The sequence below is a fragment of the Lynx canadensis genome, chromosome A1, assembly GCF_007474595.2.
Source record: "Lynx canadensis isolate LIC74 chromosome A1, mLynCan4.pri.v2, whole genome shotgun sequence".
NCBI lineage: Eukaryota > Metazoa > Chordata > Mammalia > Carnivora > Felidae > Lynx > Lynx canadensis.
The window spans coordinates 67465201-67490746 of record NC_044303.2 but is presented as its reverse complement, the minus strand read 5'-3'; the positions used below and the strand labels follow the sequence as shown (position 1 = coordinate 67490746).

At 42.8% G+C, this 25546-nt stretch overlaps 1 protein-coding gene across 3 annotated transcripts in view; it reads left to right on the top strand.

The window, feature by feature from the left end:
- DZIP1 (DAZ interacting zinc finger protein 1) overlaps positions 1–25546 on the top strand; it is a 51281-nt gene that overhangs the window by 7267 nt on the left and 18468 nt on the right. For all 3 annotated transcript variants that reach the window (XM_030312811.1, XM_030312821.1, XM_030312801.1), the window contains exons 3-10: positions 1193–1277; positions 3990–4114; positions 6673–6834; positions 12793–12930; positions 15869–15931; positions 22155–22295; positions 22744–22792; positions 23941–23997. In XM_030312811.1, coding sequence (XP_030168671.1) covers positions 1193–1277; positions 3990–4114; positions 6673–6834; positions 12793–12930; positions 15869–15931; positions 22155–22295; positions 22744–22792; positions 23941–23997 — 820 coding nt within the window. The remainder of the gene's footprint in view (positions 1–1192; positions 1278–3989; positions 4115–6672; positions 6835–12792; positions 12931–15868; positions 15932–22154; positions 22296–22743; positions 22793–23940; positions 23998–25546) is intronic.

Sequence of the window (25546 nt, the reverse complement as noted above, 5' to 3'; positions counted from 1 at the left end):
GATATGGCCGTATTTGGATCCTGATTCAAAACAAACTGTAAAATTTTTTTCTAAGAATGTCCTTTTAGAGGCTCCTGGGTGGCTCAGTTGGTTAAATGTCTGACTTCAGCTCAGGTCATGATCTCACAGTTCGTGAATTTGAGCCCTGCTTTAGGCTCTGTGCTGACAGCTCAGAGCCTGGAGCCTGCTTCAGATTCTGTGTCTCCCTCTCTCTGCCCCTCCCCCACTCATGCTCTGTCTCTCAAAAATGAATAAATGTTAAAAAAAATTAAGAAAAAAAATGTCCTTTTAGAGATGGATTCTGAAATACTAACAAATGAAATATATAATATCCAGGTTTTAATTCAGGGTAATCCAGGAACAAAGATATAGATGAAACAAATGGAATTTTTGCTTAAAATTTGAATCTCTGTTAAAGTGGAAAATAGAAATATTTGTGGATTTTTTTTTCAGTAAAATTCATTTTAGGAGGCCAAGTATTTCTAAGCATGTGTTCAGTGATTTATTAATGCTGGGCTCTGAGAATAATGCTGTGAATAAGATAGACAAGAGCCCACACTGTCAGGAATGTGACATTCTAGAACCAAGAGGGATTGAGCAGAGAACAATAAACAAGTAAAGTGGCTAAACGTGGAAATAGTAACTGTTGAGACATGCAATGATGAAAGTAAGTGTGGTGGGACAGTGACTGGCAGGAGGGCCATCTGCCAAGGTCTTGTTGAGGACGTGCCCAGTGGGGAAGATGCTCCCGGAATGACTCCTGAATGTCAGGAAGGAGCCAGTGGGGGGAAGGTCTGGGCAAGGTTCAGGCCGGGCACGAGCTCATGCAGAGGCTGAATTTGGCCTGCTTGAGGGACAGAAAGAAGACTGGCGTGGCTGGAGTGTCTCGAACAAGTTGGTGACAGGCTGGGAACCAGCTGTGGAACAGGAGCAGCATCAGGGGTTCCTGCAGGCACCCAAATGGGCTACTCTGGCTGTCGGGAGATAGCTGTCACTGCCTTGTTCTCAATTTGGAGAGAACACCCTGGTTTACAGTTGTCTTTTTAGTCCTGCTTTTAGTATCCCTTGCCAGGATGATATCTTTTGGGGGACTGTTCCCAAGAGGTGGTGCTTTAGGTACCCCAATTTAATTGAAATTAGGTGGGAGAGCACTTGTTACAGACATTCAGATTTGTTGCTGTCTCCTTTTCAGTGCCATTTTTGTGATAAGGCCTTTATGAACCAAGCTTTTCTACAAAGTCACATTCAGCGCCGCCACCCTGAAGATTCTCAGCTTGGTAAGTCACGAGCTCAGCTTCACAGAACTGTTTTCCTTTTGGTACCTTTCTCTATTTTCAGCGAGGCACGGTCCAGTGCATCTCTCAGTCCTTCTAAAAGTATCATAGTCTTTGTTCATTCATGAAATATTGAGCGCCTACTATGTGCCATGCACAGCACCAGGCCTGGGGCTATGGGCGCACACGAAACAGACCAAGTTCTGCCCTCTGGGGTCTTACATTCTGTTAGGAGGGGCAGAGGAAACACACTTAAATAAATGAGTGGTTCCTCTCAAACGGTGGCAAATGCAACACGGAAAATAAAACAAGAATGGGGTGGAGGTGGTCAGCAAAGTCTTCGTGGAGGAGGCCTTATTTGATCAGAGACTGGATTGATGAGGAGGTCCCAGCCCGGGGAAAAGCTGGGGAATGAATATCCCAGACATGGGGAGCTCTGAGTCTCGGAGGTGTGAGGGGCAGGCAGCACAGCATGTTTGAGGAACAGACAGAAGATCAGTGGAATAGAGCGAGCAAGGCAGTAGCGTGTGGGGACATTGGAAGGGAGGGGGCCAGGTCACGTGGGGCATTGAAGGCCCAGGCCAGGAATGTGGGTGTAGCGGCTGGTGAAGAGCATAGGGGCCGTGGTGGTGGAAGCAGGTGGAAGAGTAAGGAGGCTACTGGGGTAATGCAGGTGAGTGATGTGGCAGCAGGACCAGGACGGGACCAGGGAAGACCAGAGAAGTGAAGATGGAGAGGACGTGTGTTCTGCACAGAGCCCACAGACATGTGACTTAGCATGAAAACAAGAGATAAGAGAAAGACAGTCTTGGATTTTGTCCTGTACATTTGGGTGAGTGGCAGTGACGTCTACTGAGGTGGGGACCTAGGGGTGGGAGGTGGGCTGAGGAAGGAAGGAGAATGAGAGTGTGTGTTGGTCAGGGTAAACCTGAGGCATACATACAAACGCCATGCGAGTGGAGATGCAGGGGGTCTGGAGGTCACGGTGAGGCCCAGGGTGGAGATACAAATCCAGGAGTCGTTAGCAGAGCTGGGCTGGATGAGCTCACCTAGACAGAGAAGAGAAGGTGGCTAGGGGCCAGCCTCAAGGCTCTCCCAACATCAGGAGCTCAGGAGGAGCAGCCTAGTGGGTGAGAAATAGTTATGGAAGCAGGAGGGAGACCTGGGGAGTGTGTTGTCATGGAAACCAAGGGAAACAAGTGTTTCAGGAAGGAGGCAGTGACCAATTTACTGAATGTACCTGAGGCGTAGATAGAGTAAGATGAAGACTGAGAATTGGTTATTGCTGTCACGATGGCTGTTGTTGACCTTGACATAGCAGCTTCAGTGGATTGGTGTGGACAAAAACCCGAGGGGAGTGAGCTGAGCTGACAATCAGGTGAGCAAGTGGTCATGTTGTAGACATTTGCTTCAGTAACATTTGCTGGGAAAGACAGCAGAGACATGAAGCATTGTCTGGAAGAAAATGTGGAACAAAGGGAAAATTTTTGTTTCATTTGATGCGGGAGATACAAAGATGTGTTTGGGTGCTAATATGAATTAACCATGTTTAGAGGAGAAAAATAAGCAAGAGAGGGCAGGAGTTCGGTGGCTTATCAACTAGATTTCCTGTTAGTTAAATATTCTTAAAAATAAAAAGTACCAGGTCTATTTCTTCTTGCAGATCAAAGCATTCTGCAGATTGCCTAGAGACCAGTAACCCACTGGAATTCTCATTATGATCTTAATGTTTTCATATCTAGATGTACGTACTCCTAACTTGTCACTAAGTACTTGCTTTCTGAAACCTCCCTTTTTTGCCAGTCTGTTTCCATTCCTGCCTATTTCGGACAAACAGATTGATTTAGGAAAATAGCTAAGCTTTGTATAAACAATACGAATGGCATAAAATTCCACATGGAAGTCATGGACCGTTGATACTACTTAGCAATATAGTGGAGAGATTGGGAAGATTAAATAGTTTAATTAATCTACCATTCTTCCGTGTGAAACTGACCTTCTTTCTCTTCTGTTTCAGTATCTTATTCTATCTCATACTCGTTTCAGAGAGTATTTCGGACTCTGAAATGAGTATTATTTCTTCAGGTCATCTTTGAGATTCTGACTTTCCACTTTGGCTTTCATACCTTGCATGTCTACACTCACAGACACATGTACATCCATTCAGTCATGTGCACATCTTCATGTAAGTACATGTACATAAGTATCTTCCCTTCACTTGTTGCTTCCTTTTACAACCTTCTGGTACCTCTTTTTGGCCCTGTGAACAGTTTATGGCCCCAGTTTGCATCTTGAATGCCAGCCTCTGATTGTCTTAGCACTGATGGGGTTCTCAGGAGAATGTGGTGGGAGCCAGAAAGATAGTGACCTGCCGTGGAAGCTTCCCTTCTCTCACCGAGACAGGCATCTCAAAGAAGAGCCCGGGATTATTCCTTGTCACCATTATTATTCCCTGAATGGGCTCTCACACTGTCTCTGGAGGGTAATCCAATACAGTGGCCGAAATAATCTGCTGAAAGTAATTCAGTGCCCAGTAACACGATGGGCTGCAAGTAAACACTCATGAGCAAAAATTGGCTCATGTGGCACAAAAAAGTAATAATATCCCAAGTTGGAGCAGTTTCCTTTGTATTTGTCATATCAATAAGACCCTGTAAGTTTTCAGATAGGTTTCAGTAGAGGTGGTATTTCAATAAAATATTTCTGTTGCAACAGAGTGTAAGAAAAAGGCACAGACTGATAAGCTCCAGAGTGAGATTGACATGCTGAAGGAGCAGCTGCAGCTCACCAAGTCTCAGCTGGAGGCTGCACAGCACGCCCACGCTGTCAGGTTCTCTAAGGTACGGTACTGAATTCGGAAACGGTGGGATGGTGAGAAGAATCGGGATTAATTCCTTTTAAATGTTTGGTGGAATTCACCAGTGAAGCCATCTGGTCCTGGGCTTTTCTTTGTTGGGAGGTATTTGATTACTGATTCAATCTCCTTATTCATTGGTCTGTTCAGATTTTGTTTTTCCATGATTCAGTGTTGGTAGGTTGCATGTTTCTAGCAATTTATCCATTTCTTTGAGATGGTCCAATTTGTTGGCATATAATCATATGCATAGTGGGCTATTATAATCTTTTGTAATTCTGTAGTGTCCGTTGTAATGTCTCCTCTTTCATTTATAATTTATTTGAGTCCTTTTTCTTTTCTTGGTTAGTCTAGCTAAGAGTTTGTTAATTTTGTTTATCTTTTCAAAAGCTCCAACTCTTAGTATTGTTCATCTTTTCCATTGTTTTTCTGTTCTCTATTTTATTATTTCTGCTCTAATCTTTATATTTCCTTCCTCCTGCTAACTTTGAGCTTAGTTGTTTTTTTTTTCTAGATCTTGAGGCATAAAGTTAGATTGTTTACTTGAGATATTTCTTTTTTTCTTAATGTAGACATTTTTAGCTGTGAACTTTCCTCTTAAAACTGCTTTTGCCATATCCCATACGTTTTCGTCTGTTGTGTTTCCGTTTTTGTTTATCTCAAGATCTTATTTACTTCCCTTTTGATTCCTTCTTTGATGCATTGGTTGTTCAGGAATGTATTGTTTATTTTCCACGTATTTGTAAATTTTCATTTTCCTCCTGTTGCTGATTTCTTCTTCTTTTTCTTAATGTTTAGTTCTGGGAGAAAGAGAGAAAGCACAAGTGGGGGAGGGGCAGAGAGAGAGAGAAAGAGACAGAATTCAAAGCAAGCTCCAGGTTCCAAGCTGTTCAGCACCGAGCCTAATGTGGGTCTCAAACTCATGAACCAAGAGATCATGACCTGAGCTGGTCTGTCACTTAACCAAATGAGCCTCCCAGGCTCCCCCTTCCTGTTACTAATTTCTAGTTGCATACAATTGTGGTCAGAAAAGATACTTGATATAAATTCAGTCCTCTTGAATTTGTTAAGCCTTGTCATCTAATGTATGATCTATCTTGGAGAAAGTTCCACATGAGCTAAGCAGACTGTGTGTTCTGCTGGATACTATCTGTTGGATATTATATGTCTATTGGGTCCATTTGGTATGAAGTGTTCAAATCCTGGGTTTCCTTATTGACTTTGTGTCTGGGCAATCTATCCATTGTTGAGAGTGGGTATTAAAGGCCCCTATGATTACTGTGTTGCTGTTTATTTCTCCTTTTTGTTCTGTTAGTATATGCTTTATAAATTTAGATGCTGCAATGTTGGATACATAAATATTTATAATTCTTATACCTTCTTGATAAATTGATCTCTGTTATTGTTAAGTAACCTTTGTCTCCTGACATCTTTCTTTTTTAACGTAGGCGTTTACAGCTATAAATTTCCCTCTTAGCACTGCTTTGGTTTCTCCTTTTTTTTTTTTGGTATGTTATGTTTTAATTTTCATCCATCTCAAAGTATTTTCTAATTTCCCTAGTGAGTTTTTCTTTGTCTCATTGGTTGCTTAAGAGTACAGTGTTTAATTTTTTAAGTATTTGTGAATTTTCCAGATTTTCTTCTGTTATTGATTTCTGGCTTCATTCCACTGTGGTTGGGAAATACACTTAGCACACTTTCAATCTTTTAAAATTTATTGAGAGGGGAGCCTGAGTGACTCAGTCGGTTGAGCATTCTATTCTTGATTTCAGCCCAGGTCATGATTTCATGGTTCATGAGATTGAGCCCCACATTGGGCTCTGCGCTGACAGTGGGGGAGCCTGCTTGGAATTCTCTCTCCCTCTCTCTCTGCCTCTCCCCCTTCCCTCAAAATTAACAAATAAACTTAAATAATTAAAATTTTTGAGACTCTTTTGTGACCTAACATTTGCTCTCTCCTGGTGAATCTTCCATGAGCATTTAACAAGAATGTACATTCTGCTGCTCTTGGGTGTTCTGTATATGTCAGACTAAGTTTGTTTATTGTGTTAAGTCTGCAGTTAGGTAAAAAAAAAAAAACAAAAACTGAAGGTCATTGAGAAATCAAAGGCTGATTGACTAGACATAAATTTAGCTTGTATAAATAGGAATTTGTGTTTTGGGAGAGAGATGGGGCTACTCTATCCAAATTGATACAGTATTGAGAATGGTTCTTCTGCTCAATAGACATTTTCTTTTAAAGGATGTTTACATTTTACATATTATTGCATATCTACTATACAAGTTCATAGATCACCGAACTCTTGAGACTTTGGACCTCTGTGTTTGTATTTTAAGAGGTGTAAGGATGAAAGGATGCCATGTGCTGTTTTTGGCTTGGAAAAATCGCTGTGGATGTTGCCTATGAAGTGCTATTGCACACCTAACTGATACACTCAATACTAGCTGGAGCTATGTCCATTTATTTAAAATTTTGCACATGTCATTTATTTAAAATTTTGCTTCATATAGAACTTTTAAAACCATGCATTCAAATAATTTCAGGAATATGAAATGCAGAAAACAAAAGAGGAAGAATTTCTGAAGTTATTTGATAGATGGAAAGAAGAAGAAAAGGAGAAACTAGTTGATGAAATGGAAAAAGTCAAGGAAATGTTTATGAAGGAGTTTAAAGAATTGACCTCCAAGAATTCAGCATTAGAATATGTAAGTATTAAACCAAGTACTCCTCATAGTATTGGTAGGATTGTTGCCTTGAGAGGTAACATTAGAATGGCATTATGGCCAGTGGATCTAGAAGTCACTTTATTGTGCCTTGGTCCAGACAGCCCCTTTCTTGAGAGTCCTGAGGGAGCTTGAGACCTACAGAAGACAGAGCAAGTCAGAAAAGTCATTTCTTTGAAAGTGGGAGCTTTGGCTCCAAACGCATGTGCAGAACACTTGGTACATTTGAGGGGCTCCTGGCTGGCTCAGTCAGTGGATCATGCAATGCTTAATCTCGAGGTTGTGAGTTCAAGCCCCATGTTGGGTATAGGGATTAACTAAAAAACTAAAGATTATGGGGCGCCCGGGTGGCTCAGTCAGTTGAGCGTCTGACTTCAGCTCAGGTCATGATCTCACAGTCCGTGAGTTCGAGCCCCACATCGGACTCTGTGCTGACAGCTCAGAGCCTGGAGCCTGTTTCAGATTCTGTGTCTCCATCTCTCTCTGAACCTCACCCGTTCATGCTCTCTCTCTCTCTGTCTCAAAAATCAATAAGGGTTAAAAAAAATTTAAAAATAAAATAAAATAAAACAATAAAGATTAAATAAATCTTAAAAAAAAAAAAAAAGAACACTTGGTACATTTGGTACCCTTGGTCAGATCATAGAAGAGGGTCTCTGTTTCCTTAGCTAGTTAGGATAGCCAATAAGCCATAAGCCTCCTCCCTGAATTCTGAAGCTTTCTAAGTTCCAAAGGAACTTTCCGGAAAGACTGACACAGATCACCAATGTGGAAGAAGAAAGCCAACCCACAAAGACAGAAGTAGAATTTTTTTTTGCCAGGTCCCTTCCTGGCCGGTGGAAAGGACAGCTGTTCTGAGCAAGCAGAATGTAACTAAATGACTCTCCATCCCCTATAGGAGCAGTCTTGTTCCACACTGCCCTGGTCACATGCATAGACAGAGACATGGCTTGCTGGGCTAGGACCTTAACCTCTGTGACAGTGATCGCTGTCCTCCAGCGAAGAATGACTTGAGCTGGATGGGCAGCCCAGTCCAGGGTCACCCTTGGGGAAAGGAAGCAAGATCCTTGAGCTCCCTCTAGGGGCCAACAAGTTTTACAAACTAAAATGGAAAGATATTTTTGGAATATGGCTCAAGGCCTTCTCTAAAGCGCCTTGAAGTCTTGCATAGGGGTAGGGAAACCACAACCTGTGAACCGAATCTGACATACCACCCATATTTGTATGGCCAGTGAGCCAAGAAAGGTTTTAATATTTCTAAATGGTTGGAAAAGGTCATAAGAAGAATATGTCACAACACATAAAAATTACATGAAGTTTACATTTCTTTTTTTTTTTTTTTTTTTTAATTTTTTTTTTTCAACGTTTATTTATTTTTGGGACAGAGAGAGACAGAGCATGAACAGGGGAGGGGCAGAGAGAGAGGGAGACACAGAATCGGAAACAGACTCCAGACTCTGAGCCATCAGCCCAGAGCCTGACGCGGGGCTCGAACTCACGGACCGCGAGATCGTGACCTGGCTGAAGTCGGATGCTTAACCGACTGCGCCACCCAGGCGCCCCGAAGTTTACATTTCTGTGTCCATAAGTTTTATTGGCATACGACCACATGTGTTCCTTTACACTTTGTCTGTGGTGCTTTTGTGCTGGAGCCATACAGGTGAGTGATTATCACCAAGGCCTTATGTGTCTCCTGAAGCCAGAATACCGTCTGGCTCTTTACAGAAAATTTGCCAGCCCCGTCATACCTTTATAAAGCAAACATGGCAAAATGTTAACAATTGGTCCAAATGGGTGTTCATTATATTATTCTTTCAACTTTTCTTTTTCCTTTTTTTTTTTTTTCATTTTTATTTATTTTGAGAGAGTGCACAAGCACTAGCAGGGGAAGAACAGAGAGAGAAAGAGGGAGAGAGAGAGAATCTCAAGCAGACTCCATGCTGTCAGTGCAGAGCCCAATGCAGGGCTCAGTCTCATGAACTGTGAGATCATGACCTGAGCCGAAATCAAGAGTCAGTTGCTCAATCAACTGAACCACCCAGGTGCCCCTCAACATTTCTATAAGTTGTAATTTGCAAATAAAAAGTTGAAAGGGAATAAATTTGGATGGTTCACTGTGTCTTTTTTGTAGGGCTACAACTTCTTGTTGGTTCAGTCATTCCATATCACCTCTCCTTGGTTGTTGTTTCTAAGCATCAGAACACCTAGGCAGTAATTTCTCTATCCATGGTTTCTTTTTCGACCCCTGCACCAGGGACCTTTCCTGAACTCCTATCTGTGGTTCAAAGTGGGATGCCGTATAACCCACTGGTGGATTGCGATACTAACCAATTTAAGACTGGCTTCTCACATCTTCTTCATCAAGGCTGTACTCATTTTTCCCTTTGTGATAAGCTGCTAATTAGAGTTCTTTTGCCTAAGGTTCCATCCAGGATCCTGCCCCCAGCTCCCTGCTCCCGGGATAATTTTAATAGTGGATTGGGACTTTTCCCCACATAGGGCTTTTTTACCACTCCTACCTTTTTTGGGGGGTAGGGGGGTAAAAAGATGGCTTTATTGAGATATAGTTTCTATACCATAAAATTCACCCACTTAGAGTGCACAGTTTGGTAGTTTTTAGTATGTTCACAGGGTTGTGCATCCATCCTCACGTTTTGGAATATTTCATCACCACGAGAAACATTGTGCCCGTTGGCACTCCCTCCCCCAAGCCACTGGCAACCACAGATCTGCTTTCTGTCTCTGTGGATCTGCCTATTCTGGACATTATGTGTGAATTGAATCATACAATATGTGATCTTTTGTGAGCAGCTGCTTCCCAGTTAGTATAATGTTTCTGGGATTCATCCACGTCGTAAGGATGTATACACATCACTATTTCATTCCTGTAGTTGCCGCATGATTTTCCATTCCATGAATATCATACTTCTTTTTCTTTTTTTTTTTATTTTAAAAAATTTTTTTTTTCAACGTTTATTTATTTTTGGGACAGAGAGAGACAGAGCATGAACGGGGTAGGGGCAGAGAGAGAGGGAGACACAGAATCGGAAACAGGCTCCAGGCTCTGAGCCATCAGCCCAGAGCCTGACGCGGGGCTCGAACTCACGGACCGCGAGAACGTGACCTGGCTGAAGTCGGACGCTTAACCGACTGCGCCACCCAGGCGCCCCTCTTTTTCTTTTTTTTATGTAGAGTTTCAGATTGTTTTTTAATTTAAATTTATTTTTTATTTTTTAAAATTTGCATCCAAAATAGTATATAGTGAAGCAATGATTTCAGTAGATTCCTTAATACCCCTTACCCATTTAACCCATCCCCCCTCCTACAACCCCTCCAGCAACCCTCAGTTTGTTCTCCATATTTATGAGTCTCTTCTGTTTTGTCCCCCTCCCTGTTTTTATATTATTTTGTTTCCCTTCCTTTATGTTCATCTGTTTTGTCTCTTAAAGTCCTCGTATGAGTGAAGTCATATGATTTTTGTCTTTCTCTGACTGACTAATTTCACTTAGCATAATACCCTCCAGTTCCATCCACATAGTTGCAGATGGCAAGATTTCATTCTTTTTGATTGCTGAGTAATACTCCATTGTGTATGTATGTGTGTGTATATATACATACATATACGTGTGTATATGTATGTATATATACCACATTTTCTTTATCCATTTATCCATCGATGGACATTTGGGCTCTTTCCATACTTTGACTATTGTTGATAGTGCTGCTATAAACATGGGGGTGCATGTGTCCCTTCAAAACAGCACACCTGTATCCCATGGATAGATGCCTAGTAGTGCAATTGCTGGGTTGTAGGGGAGTTCTATTTTTAGCTTTTTGCAGAACCTCCATACTGTTTTCCAGAGTGGCTGCACGAGCTTGCATTCCCACCAACAATGCAAAAGAGACCCTCTTTCTCCACATCCTCGCCAACAACCATGAATATCGTATTTCATTTGTCTGTTCATCAGTTGACAACATGTGGGTTGTTTACCCATTTTTAGCTATAGATGGTTTTTAAAATTATTATTATTTTTTAAGTTTATTTATGTATTTTGAGAGGGACAGAAACAGTGTGAGTGGGGGAGGGGCAGAGAGCAAGAATCCCAAGCGGGCTCCATGCTGCCAGCCCAGAGCCCGACACAGGGCTCAAACTCATGAACTGAGAGATCATGAACTGAGTGGAAACCAGGAGTTGGATGCTTAACTGACTGAGCCATCCAAGTGCCCCTAAAATTATTATTTATAAGAGACTTCATTTTTTAGAATAGTTAAGCTTACAGAAAAATTGAGCATCCAGTACAGAAAATTTCATGTAACACCCCCCTCTCCTACCCTGTACAGTTTTCCATCTTACTGACAACTTAGTCTGGTACATTTGTTACGGTTGATGAGCCAATACTGATATATTAGTATTAATTAAACTCCATACTGTGGTTCCACTTCTTTAGCTTTTACCTAACGTCACTTTTCTGCTCCAGGGTCCTCTCCAGGATACCACATGATATTTAGTTGTCACACCTCCTTAGCTTGTCTGAGACAGTTTCTCTGACTTGTTTTCAGTGACCTGGACAATTTTGAGGAGTACCTTACCTGTCAGTAGGACGCCCCTCTACTGGAATTCACCCAGGAGTCTTCTCTTGGTTAGACTGGGCTTACGGGTTTGGGGGATGAAACCCTCAGTGATAAAGTTACAGTTTTCATCACATCATCTCAAGGCTAGTACTCTCTTCATGATTAATGGTTGTTGGTGTTGACCTTGATCACCCGGCTCAGGTTGTGTCGGTCAAGTTTCTCTGCTGAGAAGTCAGCCTCCACCAATTTCACACTGTACTCTTTGAAAAGAAGTGGCTGTGTTCAGCCCAGATTTAAGCAGGGGAGCGATGCTCCCCACCCTTTTGTTTCTTCGGTTAACGTATCACCTTTTGTGATTTTTCTGAGGGTTTTGTACCGCTGCTAACTTTAGGAATAACATAACAAGCAATAGGTAAAATTAAAACATGTTGTCCCTCATGGGTTCACGGATACAGTTGCAGGATGATGGTGGCCTCACCACTCAATTGTCATGAGAACCTGGACACCTGGCTGGCTCAGTCAGTCAAGCATCTGACTCTTGGTTTCGGCTCAGGTTATGATCTCACAGTGCATGAGTTCGAGCCCCGCATCGGGCTCCATGCTGACAGGGCGGAGCCTGCTTGGGATTCTCCGTCTCCCTCTCTCTCTCTGCCTCTCCCCTGCACATGTCCCCCACCCCCGCCTTCACCGCCTCTCTCAAAATAAATAAATAAGTAAATAAATAAATAAACATAAAAAAATTGTATTTATATTAGGAATACAAATAAGTAAAAAAATAAAAAGATATAATCATGAGAACCAGCTGCACGCAGTTCCTCTGTTCCTGGACACTGTTGTGTGCCCATCAGAAATTTTAAGACCCATTGTATAAGACTAGAAAGTCAGGTTGTCCTTTCTGTTGCAATCACCCCGTACATATGCTGTTGGAAAAACTGGAAAGCAGCAGAAAGAAAACCAGAAAACCAGTAGGTGGGAGAAGGAGAAAGCACAACAAGCATCTAGTAAGGATAGTCGGATTTAAACGTGGCTACATGTTGGGGCGCCTGGGTGGCTCAGTCAGTTAAGCATCCGACTTCGGCTCAGGTCACGATCTCACAGTCCTTGAGTTCGAGCCCCACGTCAGGCTCTGTGCTGACAATGTGGAGTCTGGAACCTGCTTCAGATTCTGTGTCTCCCTCTCTCTGCCCCTCCTCTGCCCCTGCGCGCTCTCTCTCTCTCTCTCTCTGTCTGAAAAAAAATAATAAATAAACATTAAAAAAAATTAAATGAAAATAAAAGTGGCTACATGTTCCCCAATTTTATTTGTGTTCAGTCTTTTGAAAGTATAGACATCTGCACCAGTGAGTTTGCATTTATTTTCTTTCATAGCAATTGTCAGAAATCCAGAAGTCCAACATGCAGATCAAGTCCAATATTGGCACGTTAAAAGACGCACGTGAGTTTAAAGAAGAACGTCCTCAGTATCCCCAGGATTTCCAGAATGTGATGCAACTTCTTGATAGTCAGGTATGTGCCAGTGGCCAGTAACTGCAGCTGGGGCTTGATTTTTCTTCCTGAAGCAGTTTACAGCAAGCATTTCCTATAAAAAAAGGGTTTGTCTCTTCCCGTGACCATGAAGCTAGTTCTTTTCTTCTTGTCTCCTAATACACATATAATTAATCATAGCTGTTCATTAGATGCTTGTTGATTGACTAACAGATGGAGATATAGACTGGTTGGCAAAACTGTTTCATTTTTGGCTAACGCAGTATCAACTTGAATTGTGTGGGATTACCTTAGAGTTTATTTTTCGTATTTCAGAGGTAGGTCCCTGCTGTCAAAAGGCCTAGAAAGGCATAATGAAGCACTAACTTTATTTTTAGAGCTGAAATATCTGGCTGCATTGCTGTACTGATGGTCTTCTTCATTTATGAAACCTAATTACAGTCATGTGGAAAGTGGCGTCCATAATCAGCACAGTTGTCATTCTGGCAATTTTCACCCTCCTGGTTTAGGGGAACATTGCTTTTTACCAGGAAACAAATGGAGATTAAAGTTTATGAAGTTAGGATTTTGTTGAAAAAAATATTTGCAAACAACATATTGGATAAAGGATTAGTATCCAAAAACTATAAAGAACTTACCAAACTCAACACCCGACAAACAAATAATCCAGTGAAGACATGAGCAAAAGACGTGAATAGACACTTTTCCAAAGACATCCAGATGGTAACAGACACATGAAAAGATGCTAAACATCACTTATCATCAGGGAAATACAAATCAAAACCACATTGAGATACCACCTCATACCAGTCAGAGTGGCTAAAATTAACAACTCAGGAAACAACAGATGCTGGTGAGGATGTGGAGAAACGGAACTCTCTTGCATTGTTGGTGGGAACGCAAACTGGTGCAGCTGCTGTGGAAAACAGTGTGGAGGTTCCTCAAAAAATTAAAAATAGAACTGCCCTACGACCCAGCAATAGCACTACTAGGAATTTACCCAAAGGATACAGGAGTGCTGATGCATAGGGGCTTGTGTACCCCAGTGTTTATAGCAGCACTTTCAACAATAGCCAAATTATGGAAAGAGCCCAAATGTCCATCAACTGATGAATGGATAGAGAAGATGTGGTTTATATATACAATGGAATACTACTTGGCAATGATAAAGAATGAAATCTGGCCATTGGCAGCAACATGGATAGAAGTGGAGGGCATTATGCTAAGTGAAATAAGTCAGTCAGAGAAAGACAGATATATGTTTTCACTCATGTGTGGAACTTGAGAAACTTAACAGAAGACCATAGGGGAAGGGAAGGGGAAAAAATAGTTACAAACAGAGAGGGAGGCAAACCATAAGAGACTGTTAAATATAGAGAACAAACTGAGGGTTGATGGGGGAGAGGAGAAAATGGGTGATGGGCATTGAGGAGAGCACTGGTTGGGATGAGCACTGGGTGTTGTATGTAAGCGATGAACCCCGGGAATCTACCTCCCCAACCAGGAGCACACCATACACACCGTGTGTTAGCCAACTTGACAATAAATTATATTAAAAAATATATACATATCATTTTTAAAAGTAAGTGTATTTTTGGAATACAGACCACTGCCACTGTTTCTTACGTTGCTGCTCACGTCTTGCCTCTCTCCCTGGCCATTGGCCTTCCACCGTGCAGCCAGGCCGGCCACGTCACTGTCCTGTCTTATCCTCCCACGGCTCCCCATTCTTCACAGAGCCAAGTCTGGAATCCTTAACCAGCAGCCAGAGTCCCTGAGGATCTGGACCCTGTGGTATCTCGCACTGTTCTCGGCTTTACCTCAACGCTCCAGCTGCACCAAACAGCTCATGGGTCCCAGGAGACAGCATTCTGTGGTTCTGCTTTTGCCCTTGTGGCTTTCTTTGTCACACACCTCTCAGTCTTCAGGACCTGCGGCTTAATTCTTCAGCTGAGGCAGCACCTCTTCTAGAGAGTTCTCCTGGACCTTTGGGCTATTGCATTTGGGTAGTTCCCTCAAGCAGAGGACCTGAGAAGGTTGCTCACATGCACATTATGGGGGGGGCTGTCTGTTGTTAGGTCCACTTTCCTCCTATTCAAGGCAGAGTGTGTCCCTCAGTCCTCGCCCAGCTGGCCACGACAGCCCAGCGAGGCCGCTGGCATGTGGTAGGGGACCGCGAATTGTGTCTTCTATTGAACTGTTGACAGTTGCTCCCTGTGAGCTGGGCTCAGGAATTGAAGGACCAATTATGAATCCCAATGTCCCACCTAAAATTCTTTTGTTTCCTTCCTGTGAGCTGTGTTGTCAGGTCAGAACCCAAGGCCTCAGAAGCCTTGGTGTTTCTTGGGGCACCTGGGAGAATCAGTCGGTTGAGTACCTGACTTTGGCTCAGGTCATGATCTCACAGTTCGTGGGTTCAAGCCCCGCATTGGGCTTTGTGCTGATAACACAGAGCCAACTTCGGATTCTCTGTCTCCCTCCCACTTTCTCTGCCCCTCCCCATCTTGCACTCTCTCTCTCTTAAAGATAAATAAATAAACATTAAAAAAAAAAAAAAAGAAACCCTGGTGTTTCCTTTTAGCTCCTTCGACTGCCAAACTAGCACCTATTTTTGAAAACAAAATTTTATTGGAACACAGCTATGCCCACCCATTTATGTATTATCTAGTGGATATTCTCCTACTGCTGGTAGTGGTGACTGAGTCCTTTGGCCCCAGAGCCTAAAATATTTACTATTAGTCCCTTAAGAGAAAATGTTTGCTGACCCCTGCCTTAGAGTTTAAGATGATAACCACGTGCAAATGTATTTAGACACTTTTGAGCGTCTATAATCTAAAAAATGCTTGCTAAAATTTTACCAAGTAGGTAGTTGGGTTCCAGAGGTACTCACTACAAAGGAAGCTTCCATTTTGAGTCAATTTTATTGCACATAAATTACTGTTGTTTTACTGTGTCATAGGAAAGCAAGTGGACCGCCCGAGTTCAAGCTCTTCACCAAGAACACAAGAAAGAGAAGGGTCGGGTAAGACTAAGAAGCCAGAGTCTGTCGGTGGGTCATTTTTTTAAAGAATATATGTTTTTTCTCTACGGCAAAGGTAGTGTTTGTCTACTTAACAAATTTTATGGAGAAATGTGTGACAGAAATTAAAATTACTTATAATTTCTACACCAACGATAACCACTGCTAACTACTTTGTTGTAACTTCTTTTGGTCTGTTTTCTGTGCCATAAATGTAGCATTTCTGTACGTTTTGAAACCATACTTAGGGTCTTACAAATTTTGAATCATGTTTTATCACTGTGTACGCTTCTCACTTAATAGATTGTAAACTTTCTTCTGGCTTTTTGGGGATTTGTTGTTTTTTTAACATTCTTGTGTGTGTGTGTTTTTTAATTGTTTATTTGCTTTTGACAGAGAAAGAGAGACAGAGAACGAGCAGAGGAGGGGCAGAGAGAGAGGGAGACACAGAGTCTGAAACAGGCTCCAGGCTCTGTACTGTCAGCATAGAGCCTGATGCGGGGCTCAAACCCATGAACCATAAAATCATGACCTGAGCCAAAGTCTCAACCAACTGAGCCACCCAGGCTCCCCAGTATTCTTGTGTTTTTAAAAATATTCTTCAAAATCATAATTTTTGTAATGGCTATAGAATGATCTTGTGGATGTATCATAAGTTATTATTAATCATTCCTTTATTGCTGAACCCATCGTTTCTGATTTTTTCACATTGCACATCAGTAGTCTAAATAATCTTTAATTTTATTAAAGATAATTTAATGTGGGGCGCCTGGGTGGCTCAGTCAGTTGAGTGTCCGACTTCGGCTCAGGTCATGATCTCACGGTCCGTGAGTTCAAGCCCCGCGTTGGGCTCTGTGCTGACAGCTCAGAGCCTGGACCCCACTTCGGATTCTGTGTCTCCCTCTCTCTCTGCCCCTCCCCTGTTCATGCTCTGTCTCTCTCTGTCTCAAAAATAAATAAACATTAAAAAAAAATTAAAAAAAAATAAAGATAATTTAATGTGAACAATTCTTCCATTTTAGTGAAAACAGTTTGATTATAATACTGCCTTTCAACTGAGTACATCCCAAATTTAAGCATTATTGCACTGGTGCAGAAAATCTAAAGTACTTTTATTTGAGACAGGAAAACTTGGATGTATCTTTTCACTTCATATGTACGTTGTAGCCCTATGTCTGCTGTGTCTTTGTCGGCTTGGCTGCTATAACAAAATACGGTAGACTGGGTGGCTTACAAACAACAGATATTTATTTCTCACAGTTCTGGGGCTCTAGGGATTGAGCAGAGAGTTTGTTAAAGTGAGGTCGTGGCTGCGTGTAGGTGTAAAGCCCATGTTGATTTCTCCAGCCTAAACTACCCTCTGAGCTCCGGATGAGATAGCCAGCTTTGTACTTGGTATCTCCTCAGGCTTCCCAGGTGTCATATGTCTCAGATGAGGTGCTCGGGCTCGTCCCCAGATGTGGTTTTCTGTTGTTTGGTGGCATCCTGGTCTGAGCAGTCAGGAGCAGGCCTTGAGCCCGTGTCTCCCTCAGCACCCAGCACCCACCACCCAGGGCCTGCTGCGTGTCTCATATCCACATTCTTCTGTCCATTTCCATTGCTCCTGCCCTCCACCAAGCCCCCGCCATTTCGAAAAGGACCCTGTAACTGGTCTCCCAGTTCCAACCTTCCCTTTTCCCAGTTTGCTTTCCAAGGAGCAGACAAGACCATCTGGCTGCTGGCTACCACCTGCCACCTCATCCCGGATCCTCTCTCCGAACCTACACTTTCTGACCACAGTCGCCTTCGGGACACTTGTAGAACATGCCAGCCTTTTTCTCTTCACACATGCTCTTTGCTGCCGGGACATCCTTCCATTTGCTCTTCACGTGGCTGTCCTTCCCCTCTGTATTAGTGTTCTGTGCCTCGTAGCAAATTACCAGCAATTCGTCTTCTCCGAGTGTCCGTGAGCACAGGCCTGGTGGTGCCCTGTGCTCGGAGTCTCACAGCCGCATTCGGGACGTGGACTTGGCTGCTTTCTCATCTGGGGCTCAGGGTCATTCCAGGCCCGTTCAGGTTATTGGCAATATGCAGCTCCTTAGGGTTAACAGTAGGATCAGGACCCTTAGTTCCACAGCTCACTACCCGGCTGTTGACTTCTTCAAGGCCAGCAGGAGAGAGGCGCTCGCCTGACTAAGGCCCGTGCAGGATAATCTCCCTTTGCATTAACTCAGAGTCAGCAGATTAGGGACTCAAAAAAAATTTTTTTTTAATGTTTATTTTTGAGAGAGAGACAGAGAGAGCCTGAGCAGAGGAGGGGCAGAGAGAGAGGGAGACACAGAATCCAAAGGAAACTCCAGGCTCTGAGCTGTGAGCATAGAGCCCAACGTGGGGCTCAAACTAATGAGCCATGCGTGAGATCATGACCTGACCCAAAGTCGGACACTTAACCTGCTGAGCCACCCAGGCATCCCAGACTGGGGGCTTTAAATGTATCTGCTAAGTCTCTTCACGTTTGCTGTCTTGTGTTGGTTAGAAGCACATCTCAGACTCCAACCAGCCCATGTCTTCGAGTCTGCTCTTGCTGCTATAACAAAATACCATAGACTGGGTGGCTTTAAACAAGGGACGTTTATTTCTCACTGTTCTGGAGGCTGAGAAGTTGCACGGTCAGGGGGCCGGCTCAGTTCCTGGTAAGAGCTCTGTTGCAGATGCCTTGTCGCTGTGTCTTCACGGGGCAGGGAGAGAGCAAGAGAAAGCTCTCTGGTTTCTCTTAAGAGCACTAATCCCATCATGAGGACCCTACCCTAATTCATCCAAACCTAATCACCTCCCAAAGGCCCCACCTCCTAATACATCACGTGGGGGATTAGGGCTTCGACACAGGAATGGAGGGGCAGAGGGGTGCACAAACATTCAGTTCATAACTCCACCAAGAGAAAGGTTTTACGCAGGGCGTGTAGTCTGGGGGTACAAACTTGAGGACCATTTAGAATTCAGGCCCCTCTGGCCTTGGCTTACAAGTCATCTGACACCATCTAAGTAGGTAGCCTCCTCCCTTACGGTTCCCATCATGTCACAAGTGTAACTCTGATTGCTGTTTCACATAGTTAGATTATTTATTCACTTGTTTACTGCCTCTGATCGGATCACTAGCCCTGCGAGGGAGGGACTCTGTCTATCTGGTTCTCTGTTGTATTCCCAACGTTGACTAACCTAAAGTGTGATTGGCATTCATTAAATATTTGCCGAATGAATGTGGAAGGTTGCTAGTCGGCCAACAAGGAGATCATTCAACCTTGTTATGGATGGAGGAATGCTGATTGGAGGGGTCAGAAGAGCAGGGTTGAAAGAGTCATCTGTTGGTATGAGCACAGGCCCCTGGTATGAACCCGGGCCCCCTTAAACTCAAGGCCATGCTGGTCTACCTTGTTGCCCTGCTCACCTGTCATGCTTCAGGCACTGAGCCAGCTTGAGAGAAGAGGCAGTGACAACTTAGAGCGGTTGCTTTTCTGGGAGAATGTTCTAGCTTCCCTTCAAGATGCTCTAAGGTAGTAGAAGTTCCTAACCAGGACGTACTTCAGCATGACCAGAGGCTCTTTCCCAAAATACTCTTGCCCAGCTCCACTCAGTGAGATTCTGATTTAGTCTAGGATGGTTTCTGTTTTGGATCCATGGTTTGAACAACTGCTCTTATGATTTGAGGTTCAACTCTTGTCCTTCAGGACGTCTTACAGCATTGGTATCTAGGGACAGAATTCAGGCCTCCTTACGAATGGGGATGATGTTTAGTCCTTGCTCCTTTAAAGCCTCCTGTACTCCAGACCATTGCAGGAGTTCCGGTGGCCCTCCGGCCAGAATAGAGTGCAGGTTGCAGAGTTGTATTCTTGGCCACTGCGAGGCGTGATGGAAAGATGGTCTGTTGGTGGTTTGGTGGAGGGAGGAGAGGCCTTCCCTGGTTCCGAGTCGGCTGAGCTGCCCCAAGTATTGGGAGTGTGGAGTGTCTGTGTTGCCGCTAGGCTACGCTGCTCCATTGTCTGTTGGTTTTGCTTGTTCAGAAGCTGCTTTTCTCCTTCCTTAACTTCTCTTAAACCCTAACAGAGGGGAGAATTCAATCAGGTTTAGTAATCTCTGCCTGAGACCTAACTATTAATTATTCCACATGATTGCTGCCTACTGTTCCTACAATGCACATATTGTATTTCTCTGTTTAAGGGAAGTTGTGATTGCCAACTTTTTATTGCTTTACCTAGGCCTCTTGGCAGCTCTTTGTTTTTTTTTTTTTTAAATAACATTGGTAGGAGTTCAAAGGGAGTCACAGATAAACGATGGCATGCGCTTTTGACCCGACAGAAGACTGTAGAGCTTGGGAGGTTGTATGGTGGTCACGTAACAAAAGGAAAGGAGGACAGAGTACTGTGTTCTGGTAGAGAAAAGAGCATAGTACTTGGAATGGTAGGAGGTCACAAGAAATGGGCTCAAGAGCTCCAACTTTCTGAAATAATCTGTGGCTGTCCCTTGCTTAGACTGTTCTCTCAGCAGACTCTTTTCTGGGCTTTTCTAGTCCATTCTCAATTCCGATATCAAAATGTTGCCAACCCTTAGCTTGTCCTGTGTCTCCATCTTCTGGGAGTCTGGACGAACTCTACATGTTGTTGATCAGAAACCCCTACCCAGACCCCTGGACATTTTCACTGGCTTTTCCTTCTATTTTCCAGCTCAGCATTTCCCAGACTGCTTTGGGGCACTCTCCTCATGGTCTGTAGAAAATGTGGGGAAGGTTGTTGGCAGTGTTCTCCTGGGGGAGGTTCTTGGCATCCGCTAGGACACGAAAGGTTCTTCTTCATCCTCACTCAGGAAACCTTTTCCACTTGGTTCAACCCAGTGCTTGTCTCACCTCCTCTGGGCACAGAGCACTCCAGTGGGAAGACCCTGCAATGTATTGAGAGAGAGCATTAACTTGTTGTTGTTGTTTTAAATGTAAATAGATTTTTTTAGAGCTTAGAACTTAAAATAGTTTTAGAATATTTTTCTAAAATTAATTATTAATTAATATTTAATTTTTAATTAATAATTAATTATTAATTAAAATTAATAATTTTAGAACTTAAAATAGTTTTAAGTTCACAGCAACACTGAGCAGAAAGCACAGAACGTTCCCAAATACCCCTCCCCCCCTCTATACGCACAGCCTCCCCCGTTATCAACATCCCGCACCACAGTGGTACCTGTGTTGGAATTGCTGGGCCTACATTAACACATCATTGTTACCCGAAGTCCATAGTTCACATTAGGGTTTACTCCTGGTATCGCACTTTCTATTTCTATAGATTTTGACAAGTGTCAAATGACATGTAGCCACTGTTATAGCATCATACAGAATGGTTTCACTGCCCTAAAAATTCTCTGTGCTCTATTCATCCCACCCTTAACCCCTGATTTAAAAAGCCAAGCAAGTTGGGAAATGCTGCTTTAGACGCTCTTTGTATTTCTCCTAGGCACACTCACCGGCCCCCTTTCTTTGGTCTACACAGCCCTCTCCATTTCCAGGGTGTAGGCTTGGAATGTCCTTAGCTCCAAGGACCCATGTGTTTTTCCCTCTGTTTAATGAGTAGTGAAATTGCTTTAATAATCTTTCCCTAAATTATTGAAAACAAATTCTTCCTGAAGGTTTTTATATTCCATTTCCTGAAATGAAATCTCTGAAGATGAATCTGTTTATAAATCTTTGGATCTTTCTGTTCTCTGTGTCCTTCCCACGCTCCTCCCTCCTTTCACCTTCCTTTTCTCAGCGAATATTTATTGGGAACCTGCCAAGGGCCCGAGATGGTACTTGATCATTGGACATATGAATAATTAAGGTGGACTCTCCACCCCAGGCACATGTGGACGCCTGAGGGTTCAGGACCGCATTGGGTTGCAGCCACTCTGTGGGGCGGGGTGGGGGGGCCCTGACCCTTTATCAGTCCTCATTCCTGTGGTATTGCATGCGATGTGCTCAGGTGCACACAGCTGTTCACGCTATCAGTGTTGTGTGTCGTGGGTCACAAGCTCCCCAGGAACAGAGATGAAGCCCTCATACAGCCAAGGCCATGGTATACAGTACCCAAAGATGGATTCAGTGACTTGATGTGCACAGATAACCTAAGGCCAGCAAAGAGCCACAGGGTGTATACATACAAACCGCAGAATGGAGACATTTCACATACAGTTTGCAGACTGATGCCTTGATTTTTTTTTTTTCCAGCTCTTGTCACATATAGAGAAACTTCGAACCTCCATGATAGATGATCTAAATGCAAGTAATGTTTTCTACAAGAAAAGGATAGAAGATCTAGGGCAGAGACTCCAGGAACAGAATGAACTGATTATCACGCAGAGACAACAGGTATTTGGGGCTATATATTGGCACTGTTTTTCCTTAAGTAGTGCAATTTATCTAAGAACATTTTGTTTTATTTTAGAGCATTTGTAAGTTGGATAAGATAAAGGAGGTAGGATATTTTCTTCCATATGGTTGTTTGTAAAAGCACATCCAATAGTTTTTTCAAGGCATTTTCAAAAACCTGTAAAGAGCAAGCAGATTTATTCAACTGGAATTTAGAATAAATTTGAAGAGAAGAATTTCTTTTCGTGATTACTTTGAGAAGAAGCCCAATCCAAATGCTGCTTCTATAAAACTTTTGCCTTCATGTCTTTAAAGTCCATTTGTCCTCTGTTTTGGGGGGATTTCATGAAAAAAGTTAATTTGCTAAGTACAGTTATCTTGTCCATTATCTAGCATGTCCCTATCCAGTTTCAAATATGAATCGTTAGAAGACTGTTTTTCTTTGCAGATTAAAGAGTTTACCAGTAGACCATTAAACACTGTCAGTGAACCCAAAGGTGAGTGGACCAGGATCCCAGTGTTGGAGGCAAGGCGGGCCTCCCTAACCGTGCACCAGTCATCAGAAGAATGTGGGGTCCCGATGGTTGACAGGCACTAAGATGACATTCCTGTGGTGACTTTAATTTTAGCGATCTGTTACTGAGATCCAGAAAGTTGAAGAATTTTAAATACCTAGACTGTTGTTGAATGGCCTTATATACTTTTTATCAGAATACTGTTATGCACAAAATACACCCTTAGTAACCATACCTCTGGACTGATGTGCCATAAGGTGAATTTACAGTTAAAAGCAAAAGGTCTAGAGACAGACTGGGCTCAGCGCCCATCTCCGGCATTGTGCAGCTCTGTGAGTCTCTGCCTCAGTTTCCTCAGCTCTAAAGTTGGAGTATGAAGAGTTAGCTACATCATAGTCTTGTTATGAGGATTACATGGGAGAGCATATATAAAGTGCACCTGTTAAACACTGGCAACAACTATTGTTAATGACCCTAACCTCAGTTTCTCTAAAGTACTGGAGAGGCTTCCTGTGTCATTCTCAGCCATGGCAGTTGGAGATTAAAGATTTATTCTAGGCACAGTTGGGGCACAGACAATCCCCGTCTCATTCAGGAGCGAGTCTAGAAGGGATGCTGGAGCCAGAAGTTCAGGGTTTCCTGATAAAGCGTAAAATTTACCTTTGTCTGGACCCCTTTCAAATAATCCAAGTTCCTGCTTGTCTCAGGTTGTTAAAGGGATACTGTCTGCTTGAGGAGCACAGGTTGGGGATTGGTAATGGGTGCATGAGCTACATTTCCTCCTTGAATCTGGGGGTCCTGGGGGTTCATTGACCTACATACTTGGTTCCCTCTTGTTTTGAGATAAAGCTTTGGGAAGGGCTATTGTCCCCTATAACTTCTCTTCAAACGGTGAGAGTCCAGGTAGTGAGCAATACCTATATAATTACTTAGCATAAATATTTGACTGACCATAATTTTAGGAAAAAGTTTTATAAGGATTTATGTTAAACACCTTTACTCCGTTGGATGAGTGACTATATGTTGGTAAATTTTTTTTTTCCTGAGGGAAAAGATTAGTATAAGGGCTGGCAAAATATGACCCATAGCTTGTGATTTTTGTTATTAATTAATTAACTTTTTTATTTCAGGGAATCCTTTAACCTGGCAAACATTCGAATCTAAGCCAACTGCCCCAGCTGTATCTAGTAAGTTTCTATAATAGCCTCAGAGTTCAAAAGATACTTTAATAGTGCTTAAACCAATACATGACTTATTATTTTTAGAGACTCTTCTTTGAAAACCAGTGTGTTTGGAGAGTATATAATAATCTATTTTGATTCCTGGCTTTGACCTAGTTCTAAAACCCAAGACAAGACTGTAAATATCTATGTAATTTTGTGGTGATTTTGATTAGCCATACCTAACCTATTATTTGTCAGGTCTGTTCTCTGTGTCCCTCCCACGCTTGTACTTGTGGGTTTACAATGTGACTGTGTGGGGTGGCCGCCACATTTTGGCATCGCTGAGGGTCAGTGCTGCAGGCTTTGACCTGGTGTTCCGTCAATCACTCACTTGAGGAGGGCTCAGCAAGTCTGTCTTCTGGAACCATCAGGGTTTGGCTATAATCCACAAAGACATAATCTGAAGAGTTTAGAAACGGAAAGATTGTTTTCCTAATAATAGTTAAACAGTTGAAATATTCTTACTATTCTTTTAGTCCATTCAGGAAAGTGTAAGGGTGGAGGAAGTAAGGGTGATCCTGGACAAGAGAGGACGTGCGTGCAAACAGGGATCAGAATACCAGGGAAGGGGTCAGGCTGAGGCTAGGCTCTGAGTGACGCTACCATTCATATGGGCCCAGGACAGTAGTGATGAGCATGTTTGGGAATTTGGCACAATTGACTGGGAAATGCTAATGGTTTTCACCGCTCAGTCTTCTCAAATGCTTCTGGAGGCCTCTCGATGTTACTTCTGCAAGCAGAAGAGGTTGAGAAGTGCTGAGGAGGGAAGGGCAGGTTAGTGCCAAGAGTGGGGTTGAGGGGATGGTAAAAGCTGGGCTTACATCTTATGGAAAAAATGCATTTTGTGGAAGGATGACAAGGTTAAAATGCATTTTGTAGAAGTTAATTGTTATTGTTCATACTTTGTACTTGGCACAATATTGGAACAATCTTTTGTTCCAATAAAACTTTATTTACAAAGACAGATGGTGGACCAGTATGTTCCATGGGTTTTACTTTTGCAAACCTTGATCTAGATTATGAAAGTTGCAAATGGCTTTCAGGGTCTTGTTTCTAGGGTCTGTGTGTGTAATTTACACACAGCTAGGAGTTGAACACTTTCACCAGGGGCCGTTGTAAAGACAAAAATGTATGCCCATGGAGGAAGCTAAGGTTTGTGGCCAGTATTTTTCAGAGTAGGATTAGAATTAAAGATCTATCGTAATAAGCTAGTGGAAGAGAAAACTAACAGACAAATACATAGGCCAGAGAGGAACCTCAGGTAAGAATTGTCAAATACTGGAAGGGAGGCTGTAGAATCTAATTTTCTGACGATATTTTAAAAGTAGAGAGCATTTAGTCTTACTTGAATCAGACCTCTCTCTAAAGGCTTTGACTGAGTTAATGCCTTCTCACAATGTGTTCCAGCTCAGTGATTGGATTTTTAAAATTGATTTATTGTACATGAACGTTCATACCAGCATTATTCACAACAGCCAAAAAGTAGAAACACCCAAATGCCCATCATCTAATG